This window comes from Phascolarctos cinereus, unplaced genomic scaffold (assembly GCF_003287225.1).
Source record: "Phascolarctos cinereus isolate Bilbo 61053 unplaced genomic scaffold, phaCin_HiC Scaffold_4;HRSCAF=312, whole genome shotgun sequence".
NCBI classification, from domain to species: domain Eukaryota; kingdom Metazoa; phylum Chordata; class Mammalia; order Diprotodontia; family Phascolarctidae; genus Phascolarctos; species Phascolarctos cinereus.
In genome coordinates, this window is record NW_027555847.1 from 55697738 (window position 1) to 55708974 (window position 11237).

At 45.5% G+C, this 11237-nt stretch overlaps 1 protein-coding gene across 6 annotated transcripts in view; it reads left to right on the forward strand.

The window, feature by feature from the left end:
* MKRN2 (makorin ring finger protein 2) overlaps positions 1 to 10895 on the forward strand; it is a 31494-nt gene extending 20599 nt beyond the window's left edge. For 5 of the 6 annotated variants that reach the window (XM_020981089.2, XM_020981087.2, XM_020981088.2 and 2 more), the window contains exons 2-8: positions 1614 to 1742; positions 3783 to 3967; positions 4885 to 5189; positions 6078 to 6292; positions 8013 to 8123; positions 10059 to 10203; positions 10514 to 10895. In XM_020981089.2, coding sequence (XP_020836748.1) covers positions 1621 to 1742; positions 3783 to 3967; positions 4885 to 5189; positions 6078 to 6292; positions 8013 to 8123; positions 10059 to 10203; positions 10514 to 10657 — 1227 coding nt within the window. In that variant the 5' untranslated portion in view covers positions 1614 to 1620 and the 3' untranslated portion in view covers positions 10658 to 10895. The remainder of the gene's footprint in view (positions 1 to 1613; positions 1743 to 3782; positions 3968 to 4884; positions 5190 to 6077; positions 6293 to 8012; positions 8124 to 10058; positions 10204 to 10513) is intronic. The other variant, XM_020981090.2, reaches the window with a different exon arrangement.
* Positions 10896 to 11237: the final 342 nt, after the last annotated feature.

The window sequence follows — 11237 nt, forward strand, 5'->3', positions numbered from 1 at the left end:
GACAAAGAAGAGCATGAGAGAAGACTTCTGGGTCACTTCTGGAGGTGAGTTCTAGTCAGAAAGACTTTGTGGAGGAAGGAGGTGGGGTTTGACATTGGGCCTTAGGCCAGTAACTCCCTCTCTCTCAGACTCATTTTCCGTATCTGTAAAATGAGAAGATTGGATGGGGTGACTTTTGAGGTTCCCTTTGGTTCCAGGCTCCTCTGAACATCATTGTAGAGGCCGAGGCCTTTTTTTGTTCCAGCCCCTATCTTTTTCTAACTCTCATAGCAGCAGCCAGGCCCCTCACCAAGTCTTTTTCTTTCAGTAGACGTTACCTTCTCCCATTCAGTCATCCAACAAGGATGTACCTAGGAGCAGGCAGTGTACTGTGCTCAATGCTGTGAGTCATGGAGGAGACCAAGAGACAGCCCTGACCCTCAACGAATTAACAAGGAACATTGCCTCGTCCAAAGGAGACACTTGATGTTTGTGGAGTTGAAGAGACAGAAAATAAAAACAGGAGTTTATTATTATAATTTATGTGCTGCTTTAGCATAGTTTTACAAAGACGATCATTACAAGTCCTGAATGAGTATGGCAGGTCTCAGAGAAACAGATCATTGTGCTGTCTGCTAGGGGTACAAAGAAAAGCAGTAATTTGCCCTCAGGGAACTTAACCTGCTAAGTGGGAAGACAAGGGGGAGCTCATTAGGCAGCATAAGGTGTCTCCAGAGTAGATGACAAGTGATCTTCAAGGGAGAGGGCTGGGAGGGTGGGGGTGGGGGAAGATCAAGGAATAACTCGTGGAAGGGATAGAAATTGGACTTTGAAGGATGGGGCTAATACTGGAAAGGCAGAGAGGAGTGGAGAGGACATTTCCAGCAGAAAGTTGTAATATACTGATGGTTTGGGTTTTTGTTGTTTAGTTTTGTTTTATAAAGAGCCATAGGAAAGGTTGACTCACTGATTCCATCAGTTACATTGTTGCATGCGTCTCTCTTAAATTGGTAAATATAAGTCTAGATTCTTAAAAGATAAGTTTGTGTGATAAAAAGGATTCCTTTAAATAGTAATCTTTACTATGATCAGAGAGCAGCTAGGTGGCACAATAGATAAAGCACCAGGCCTGGAATCAGGAAGACCTGAGTTCAAATCAGCCTCAGGCACTTACCAGGCAAGCAAGTTTCCTCTTCTGTGAAATGAGCCAGAGAGGGAAATGGCAAACTACTCCAGTATCTCTGCCAAGAAAACCCCAAATGGGGTCAGGAGGAATTGGACATGACTGAAACAGCTGAACAGCAACCACTCTGACTGGATTTAAACCAATCACAGATGACACTTATATGACATTTTAAGGTTTGCAGAGTACCTCTTACTTGCATTATATCACATGATGCGTATAACAGCTCTGTGAGATAGGCACACCACAGATGAAGACACTGAGGTTTGGACAACTGAGTGACTCACGCACGGCCGCCTAGTCAGTGAGTGTCAGAGGCTGGACTTGAACCAGATCTCCGTGACTTTGTGGCCTTTGCCATGTAACTGGCCACTGTACTCATGAGAGCTGAAGACGAGGTCTCGTGTGTGGTGCTTCTTCTGGATGCTTCTTGGTTCTCTTCTCTCTGCAGGTATTTCATGCATGGCGTGTGTCGTGAAGGGAGCCAGTGCTTGTTTTCACATGACTTATCAACAAGCAAGCCATCCACAATCTGCAAGTTCTACCAGAAAGGCTGCTGTGCCTATGGATCTCATTGCAGGCAAGAGCATCCCACTATACCCAGCACACACAGAGCTCCAGTGTGAAAGGGCCCTGAGAAGGAGGAACAGGCTACCGTCACTCGACTTCTCCTAGTGGGTCTGAGTTGGGGCAGTAGAGGTGATGGGTGGGGCATCCTCCTGAGCGAGTGCTGGCAGCTTTCTGCCTTCTAAGCAGAACTCCCCTGCCCCCCAACCCTTGAGAGGGGGTGGCTGCTGATAGTCATCCTGTTGAGAAGCCATTTCTCAAAACATCGTAACCAACTGGAATTGTTACTTTCCAGACCCAATAGTAACCGTTATTTTGGGATTATAGTCTGGGCACTTCCTAGCATGTATATTCCTAATAGTTTTGGGATTTCCCAGGGGACTAAAAACATCATGGTGAGCTCTCTTATTTTTAATGACTATTCAAATTGTGCAATGATAATCAGATTGAGTTTACAAGAATTTTTTTTATCATGGAGAGTCATCTTCAAATTGGCTTGCAGATGCAGTGTTTTTTAAAAATTAACTCTATTCACTTAGCAAAACCAGGGTATGTGTACTCTCTACATCTCTTGTTTATTTCTGAGTTTAAAAAAGCACCTTTATTTCCAAAGTGGTTTTAGGTGTGTGTTATTTTATATTTATAAATGTGAGAGAGAGAGAGAGAGAGAGAGAGAAGAGAGAAGATGATGATGATGATGATGATTTGTAATTTGCAAATGAGAAAACTGAGAGGTGACCTAGTTAAGATGTACCCAGCCCTGGGCCTGGATCACATTATATCACACAGACAGGTTATGAGTCAGTGCTGAGTGATGAGTGTTTCTCTTGCGGTGAGAGCTCCAGAGCATTTTGTCTTCAGCCAGTTAACAGGTACTACAGAGTTGCTATTCTTCAGGACCTTCCATTTTGTGTGTATCTGAATACACACGGACACTAAAGACAGTAGCTCGGAAAGAGGATACTGCCATTGGGGGGGATCAGGAAAAGCTTTGGGGCACTGTGTCTGCCTTTTTTAAAGGAAGAGAGGAATTCTGTGAGGCTGAGGGCAGGAGGAGGGACAGTGACCAAGGCAGCCTCTCTGAAGCAGTAGAAGCCCAATATGTCTTGGAGGTGGACGGATGAGTGCTAATCATCACATGCTTCCTCTTAATTGTAGGATTGGGAAATTAGAACTGGACGGAGCCTTAGAGACCATCTCATCCAACAGATGAGGAAACTGAGGCCCTGGGATTTGAAGGGACTTGCCCAAGGGGACAGAGCGAGTGGAAATCAGAGGCCAGATTTAAACTTGGGTCCCTTGGCTCCAGAGCACTTGTTCTTTAAAAGGCTCACTCTGTTGTAGGACTCAGAGATTTACAGAGCTCTTTACTCATAAAGCCCTGTGAGCCAGGGAGGTAGTGCATGTGTTATCACACCCATTTTATAAATAGGGAAACAACCTCAGAGAAGCTGGAGAGTGAATTTCTGAGAGTCATGTGGAAGCTGGTGGCTGAGCTGGTGCTCGAGCCACGGTCTACTGACTCCTCAGCTCTCTCTACTCCAGTACCCACAGACTTTATTGTGATTGAATTACTGCCCATGAATGAGTGAATAGCCTCACAGTACACCTGGAAACTATAGCTGCATTTGCAGGGATTCTCTTTCCTAGCTCAGGAGTGGTTTTGTTTTTTTTTTAGATGTATGTCACCAAGGAATTCTTTCTTCTTTTTATTTTGGTTTTAGATTTTTGCTGAGTGGGTCTCTTTCTATGCCCTGGTCACCACTATTTTTAACCTCAGTTCCCATAACTTTTGACTTTCCAGGTCCTCTAGTCCAACCGTGTCATTGTAAAAACGAGGGAACTCTGAGTAAGAATGGACTCTCAGAGGGCACTAGAAGCCATTGACAGGTGTTGACCACCATCCGTCCCCTAGATGTACTTGAGCCTTTGGCCCCTGGACAGTTGTACACAGAGCATGAGTCCAGAAGAGCCATCATCCAGGGTGCTTGCATGCGTGACGGAGAGTGACAGCATGCCAAATGTCTGTGTCCTTCTCTGTTGGCTGTTTCAGATATGACCACATGAGGCCAGCAGCGATGGCCAGCAGTGGTGCAGCGGGTGCCGGGCCTCACAGCCTACCTTCACCAATTTTTCACAGTCCACACCCTCATCCTGATGTGACTGCGTCTTTAATGAAAAGCAGCTCCCACGAACCTGGCAAGCGTGAGAAGAGAACGCTGGTGCTGAGAGACCGGAGTGAGTGGCAGAGCCGGCGTCTGTCCTTGCACTCTCCTTTCCTACCCTCTCCGCACTACCCCCCCTTTGTCATTGGCTTTCTGCACGCCTGCTTGTTCCGAATTGGGCATCTTTTATGGAAGAGACTGAGGAACTGTGTTCTGCCCAGGGACCGAATTCTCCTCTGTGTCTCCTTCTAGCTTTCCTAGATAGAAAAACCAAACCGGTATGACCAGGGCAATGTAACTGAGTGGTCAGTAAGTCATTCCTGGCCGGCATTCTGCCTCAAGCACAGTAGCACAGCACAGCTTGAGCTTGAATTGCCTCCCTCTGATTTTATCATCTCCATAAAATAAAATCGTGACCTTAGAACAATTGTCATTTCAGTTGACTGGCAGCTGCCTTCTCCTTTGGTGAGTAGTCATATCTGGGTTTCAGTGCTAAGTACTTGGGATAATTATGACATCTCATCTTCTAACTCTTAACAGATACACTGTCCTTGTTTAATTCTTTATTAAACTCTTGTTCTATAGCTTTATTGCATGTTTGGGGGCTATTGGAAGGTTGTCTCTTGAATAATTTGGGATCCTTAGAAGGAAAGGAATTGTATAAAGTATTTTTAATGGGTGGCCCTTAGCAGGTGAAGGAGTTTCTGGAACAAACTTTGTCTTGGAAATGGACAGTAGAACATAAAATGCCATACTGGGTCAGACCAGTGCATTATCTATCCCAGCATTCTGTCCAGTGGTCAGGGCCACTGAAGTGCATGTGTGGTGGGTGAGCAAAAGTCAAGGTTTCTTGAATAGGGAATTCTTGCAGATTAGCTCAGCATTGACATTGACTTCAGGGAAAGGGTTCCTAAGGGCTTCCTTCAGATTCTCTGGCTATTTTCTGCTCTGTTTATATGCATATGCCTTGGTGTGTTTTTGTGTGTTAAGATCTGTGTGGCTTAACTGAAGAAAAGACCAGGCCCTGTGCTGTGAGTGACCTGGGAGGTTGCAGTTACTCAAACCATAGCGTGGAGATGAAGCCTCATTCCTACTTAGACGCCATCCGGAGTGGCCTGGGTGGTCTGGAAGCCGGGAGCTCAGACGGCAACGAGCAGCAGCTGTGCCCCTATGCGGCCGCTGGCGAGTGCCACTTTGGAGACGCTTGCGTCTATCTCCATGGGGATGTTTGTGAGATCTGTAGGTTACAAGTCCTGCATCCTTTTGACTCAGAGCAAAGAAAGACGCACGAGAAGGTAAAGAACAAAATCCCTTGTGCTCTTTTTAAATTATTTTTCTAAAGGCAATTCAAACTGCATAAAGTAATATAAAGTTGTCAACTTTCCCCATGCCTGGCCAAGACACCACAGGAATCAACAATGCCTGGTGTTCCTGTGCTTTAGAATAGTGTGTGAAACAGGAGAGTAGTGATGTGAACCTGTTCTAGGAACTAGCATTTGCCTAGAAATTATATGTAAGCTCTAGGACTTGGGCAAAATGATGTCAATTTTTTAAAATCTATTTTTACTTAGCTCTAGAATGCAGCCAAATTCTCATGTCTGTGGGTCTGGCCCTTCAGGTCTAGCCGGGGGGGGGGGGGAGCTGGGCAGGGCTTAGGGAGAAGGGCTCAAGGTGCTGTCACCAATCTGTGTAGATAATGGAAGGAAGGTAGTCAAGACAATGCTAAAGTGACTTTGGACCATGAGAATCTTGAGTCTTGTGTTGTGAAACTTTGTAGCCCCCTCTAATAATGTAAGGGATCTTTCTGTATGTCTGTCTGTCTGTTGGGGCTGCTCTGAGACTTGAGAATAGGAGGAGGTAGGCACCGAGAAGAGCCCTGGGCTGCACCCTGGGTCTGAGCCTGATCAGAGGCTCTGCCCCCTCACAGTTCCAACTGATGGTTCTTTAGCCCTTCTGGCAACAGCCTTAGTATACTGGAAAGACTGCAGCCAGAGGAGCCGGGGAGCAGAGCTCTGTCCCCTGGTCAGCAACTGGCTAGGGGGCCATGGGTGTCAGGAGCTCATCATCCCTGCCCCCTGCTGAGGTTCAGCCCTGTAGTCTGGCATGGACCCAGTTTATGTTGTCTTCCTCTCCTTGCTGCAGAGGATTCTAAAAACCCATCTCTTCCCTTGTTCGCAACACAGCTCTGCATGGCAACCTTTGAACACGACATGGAGAAAGCCTTTGCTTTCCAGGCAAGTCAGGAGAAAGTATGTAGCATCTGCATGGAGGTGGTCTATGAGAAACCATCAGCCTCGGAGAGGAGGTTTGGGATCCTGTCCAACTGCAGCCACACATACTGTCTGTCCTGCATCCGACAGTGGAGGTGCGCCAAGCAGTTTGAGAATCCCATCATCAAGTAAGTATCGCACACAGGCAGGCAGGGCCGGGCCTTTAGAGACTTGTAAGCGTCCCTGCAGTCAGGTGGACGTGCGCTCAAATCCTGCCTCAGGTGACTATTAGTGTGTGACCGTGGACAAGCCATTTGGTCTGGCTGCCTTAGTTTCCTCATCTGTAAAGTAGGGATAATAATACTGCTTACTTGACAGGGTTGTTTTGAGGATAGAATAATATTTATAAAGCAATAGCACTTTGCAAACCTTAGAACTCTAGATAAGTACAAGCTGTGATTGTATTTTGTGTAAATTTTATAACATACAAAATATAACAGCACACTAGTTAATATAATAACAACAGCTAACATATAGTGCTGGGCGTGTGCTAGGTGCTCTACACTTACTACTTCGTTGGATCCTCACAATAACCCTGCACGGTGAATGCTGTTATCCATCCCCATAGTGCAGATGAGGAAACTGAGGTGTACAGTTACAATAAATAAGTATATATATTTTGGGAGTCTTTGCCCAGAAATGTTTTATTTTGAGGGTTGTGCTTACTTCCTTTTTCCAAGAATTTTTTTCTCCCTATCCCCTTGGTTCCTACCTACCTTATATACCCTTGTACCTCAAACAGGCAGTTTGATGTAACAGAAAGAGACAGAATCCCTAGCCAGGTTCAGTAGTAGCTCTTACACTTAAGAGCTGTGGGACTGGGCAAGTCAGCTTTAGCCTCTCTCTGAATTTCAGTTTCCTCATCTGTATAATGGAGGGTAGTAGTCCTTGTGTACTGCTTACCTGTCTCATAGGATTGCTGTGAGGAAAATGAACTAGTAATATTATCACAGTCATGGCTCTGAGAGACTCCCTTTCTCAGGAGTATTTGCATTTTTAATAGAAGACTACAAAAAACCTTGTAAAGACTTTAGGATTCAAGGGGGTGGTTTGACTAATGGTGAATTACTGAAGGCAGTAAGGGGGTTTTAGTCCAAAGGAGAAGACATTCGGGGAAGGGAGGATGCAACTGAAGGGCTGCCGTGCTGGAGAGGAAGTAGCTCCAGGAGCTCTCCTCATCTGTAAAAGGAGAAGTGAGACTTGGCCGGGGGGGGGGGGGGGGGGATTGGAAGGGCCCTTTCAACTCCATTTCTCTGATCCCTGTGAACAGGGGCCAACATGGAAGCAGGTGTAGCTCTCCCTTCCTTGGCAGAGGGTGAATGGGCTATCTCACAAGGCAGAGTGAGTCCTTGTTACTTAGAGATGGTCAAGTGGAAGCTGACAGTCATTTGTTAGGAATCCTATGGAGGGAGAGGAGGCCAGACCTGAGGCATCTTCCACTTTGGGGATTTTGTCTGGTCTTTGAGTTTAGGCACTAATGGAGGCAATAAAGGGAGATGTTTTTGATAGGGGGCTTTGCCTTGGAATCATCAAGGTTTATCAGAGTTTATTTGTACTATGTTTTGGTATCTTGCCTCTCCTGCTAGATGGTAAGCATACCTGGAGGGTAGGTAAACACATCTTGTTCACTGTACATCCTGGCAGAGTGTCGTGTAAACTCTGAATTGAGGTCATATGATTGAATTCATGTGTCTTTATCATTCTCACCGAGGGATTTTCCCCTGGTTCTCGTTGCAGTAAAATATATTCTGGTTTGGCTGCTTGAAGTGACTAAAGTAACCCCAAATACCAATCCAGTTACTGTATGGGGCTGCTCATTTATCCTGACTTTGTTGATGCTTGTTACAGGTCCTGTCCAGAATGCCGGGTAATATCTGAATTTGTCATTCCAAGTGTGTACTGGGTTGAAGACCAGAATAAGAAAAATGAACTGATCGAAGCATTTAAGCAGGGCATGGGGTAAGTGATGAAGGGGCTGCATACTAGGAAGTCCTATGAAAGCTTTCCCAAATGAAGGGCTCTGAGCCAGGGCCCAGGCAGACCCGACCCTTTCAACTCTGCTGCAGCTCCTAAGCACTCCCCCAAAGAGCCCTGTCACATCTGACAAGGAGGCAGCTCACCTGGCAAGAAACACACTGGATTCCTACCAGGAAGAGTTCACATTATGAGGTTACCTTGGTTAGTTTCCATTGCTTACTTCATCATATCACTTTCATCTCTCAAGCTTTTCAATTTCTTGAAGACCTCTCACTAGTTTCTTGTAACCTGCCTTTTCTCTTTGTCTGTTCTACTTAACCTGTGGGTGAATGAGTTGTGACACATTAACTGTTTCTTACATTTGTATTTGGTGAACACTGTGCTGACTTTTAGCTGCCTCTGGTCACTGTGTATATATATTATTGGTATTTCTGGGATCTTACGGACACAAGGCACACTGAGTCAGAGTCCTCCTGCTGAGGACTCTGTCCTTGATAGGAACAAAGGGATCTTTGACGAGAGAACATTAAGGAGATCTTGTTACTCCTTAGTGTGAACCCCTTATGGGTTGGTCTCTTCTGGGTAGATAGCTTGGAGTATCATGGTATCCTAGACCAATATTCTCCAGTGTACCTGAAGTCTGTTTTTCTAATGGCAAGCACTTCTATACACTTTGTGGCTCTGTCCTTCGAGGCCTAATCTTTACATACAGCAATTATTTTGTCCCTCTGAGCCTTTTAACTGCCTTAAATCCCAGTTGATCTTGGAATCTAGAATTGGGCTTTAACAAAGGTCTACCCATAAACAAGATTCACAGTGTTTATTGGTTTCATCTCTCCTAGCTTGTTGGATTCATAACTATCTGGCTCTCACTGGTCTCATTTTGAGAATGGGTTATGATTTCCAGAGGAAGGTGGAAGTGTATTTTTACACACATGTATGCTCAGAAAGGACCTCCTTGATTTCCTAATAATGGACATTTCTAATTCTGCAGCAACTAAAACAGACTGACTTCAAAGCTTTGTGAATGCTTATGGGATAATGCACTAGGGGGTTGCTATCAGAATAAGAAGTAATGCTGCTACTGCACCCCCATGTCTAACATGGGAAACTCATAAGCCTGGAGGCAGCATCACATTGTGGATTCTAGTCCCATTTCTGCTGCTGACCTACTATGTGATCCGCAGCAAGCTCCTGCTCCTCACAGGGCCCCAGGTTCGTCTCCTCTGATTATAAAATATTTTAAAGAAGACATCATCTGGGTCTCTGGAGTCAAATTCAGATGGAAACCAGATCCCTGCAACTGCACGGGGGATACTTGTATGTAGTTTTGTCAGACATTGCAATCTGCAGCTGCCCCACGTCTGACCAAACCTCTGAGCTGGACAATGTACAGTGTTTCTTCTAGCCCCGAGTTTTGCGAAAGAAAAATAAAATCTTTTGATGTGGCAGATGTTAGCCAGCACTTGCATGTAAGAGCTTCCCAGGAAGCCCAGGAAGAACTGAGGAGCTGGCCCTTAGCTGCCTCATGTTGAGGAAGCATGAGGATATCACAACAACTCTAAGAGGAGAGGGAAGGGTGGAGCCAGCAGGGGCTTCATCACTATTTCTGTGTCACAGATCCCTGAGGATTCTTGTCTATTATAAACAGCTGTAATGAGAAGGATGATTTGTTTTGAATTCATAATGGAAAGATACATTTCCATTTTAGATTTTGGTGAAAATATGTAATTTGTTCCCCATCCAACTGAATGAACTTCCTGCAATAGTCTGCTGAGTTTATTGGACAGGCTGTCTGGCCCTTGTCTTTGGATCACAGGCCACAGCCTTAGCCGTAAAGGTTAGATTATCTCCTTTCCAAGACAGAGACCAGGCCAGACAATAAGGCCCACTTTTTTGTTTTCTTTCTCTCTCAAGGAAAAAAGCCTGTAAATACTTTGAACAAGGCAAAGGGACCTGCCCCTTTGGAGGAAAATGCCTTTATCTCCATGCTTACCCAGATGGGACAAGAGCTGAACCAGAGAAACCTCGAAAACAGCTCAGTTCAGAAGGCACTGTGAGGGTAAGGAGCAGGAAGGGTGGCAAGTGGCCGTTTGCCCTTCTGGAGGGCCGGATTGGTATGCTAGGTTTTTAAAAATACACCTTGACCCACCCTTTAGGATCTCTGTGCATCTGGACCCCTCTGGGAGGCCAGCGTCCAAAGAGATCAACCGAGTCAGTAGAAAAGTTGTTCTTTTGGAGAATGTTTCTTGTTTTCTTTCCTTTTTAAAAGCTAGGCTTGAATGCTCTTTTAGTTATTAGGGGCTACATTTCATGGTTATTTCACTGACCAGAGCTGGAATGGTTTGGCTTCTTGGCTATGTGTTTTGCAGTTCTTCAATTCTGTCCGGCTTTGGGATTTTATTGAGGACAGAGAAAGCCGGCACATCCCAGCTACTGAGGAGGATGATGTAACCGAACTCGGTGACCTTTTCATGCACCTTTCAGGAGTGGAAGAGTCTGCCTCGAATCCTTGAGAGTGAACTGAAGCCCCCTCCCCAGCCCACCCCCTTGCCATCCCATACTCTAGGCTCTCTGCCGGACCAGGCCTATGTATTTAGAGAGGGTGTGCTGCAGAGTTTTACATTTACTGCAACGGTAGTTGATGTGTCGCTTGGATTAAGTGAGGTTGTGTTAAACCTTTGTCTGATCCAGTCTCCATTATTACAGCAATGGAAACACTGAAGGCTATAAAATAAAAAATTAACAGAAGTATATGTAATCTCCATTTTCATGGTTAATTAATTCTCCAGTTACTTTTATGCTTCTGTATGGCTGTCAGCTGAAGACCAGACTAGCTAAGGTTGAAGAGGTTCATCAGCGGGTTGGCCACAGTATCCCTTGAAGATTATCTACTAAGTCGTAGGCTTGTGACCATCACTGGCAGAGGAGGCACCCACCCTGCCAAAGTGACAGATCCTTGAGAGTATCCAAACGGTATTCGTGTACATGGTCCTTGCCTGGTGGGGGAAAACACGAGGGCCATCCAATCTGAGACAGTGACTGGCGACACAAGGCGCTTTTCTGCTTGCTGCATTCTTTTGCCCTTCCTAGGTT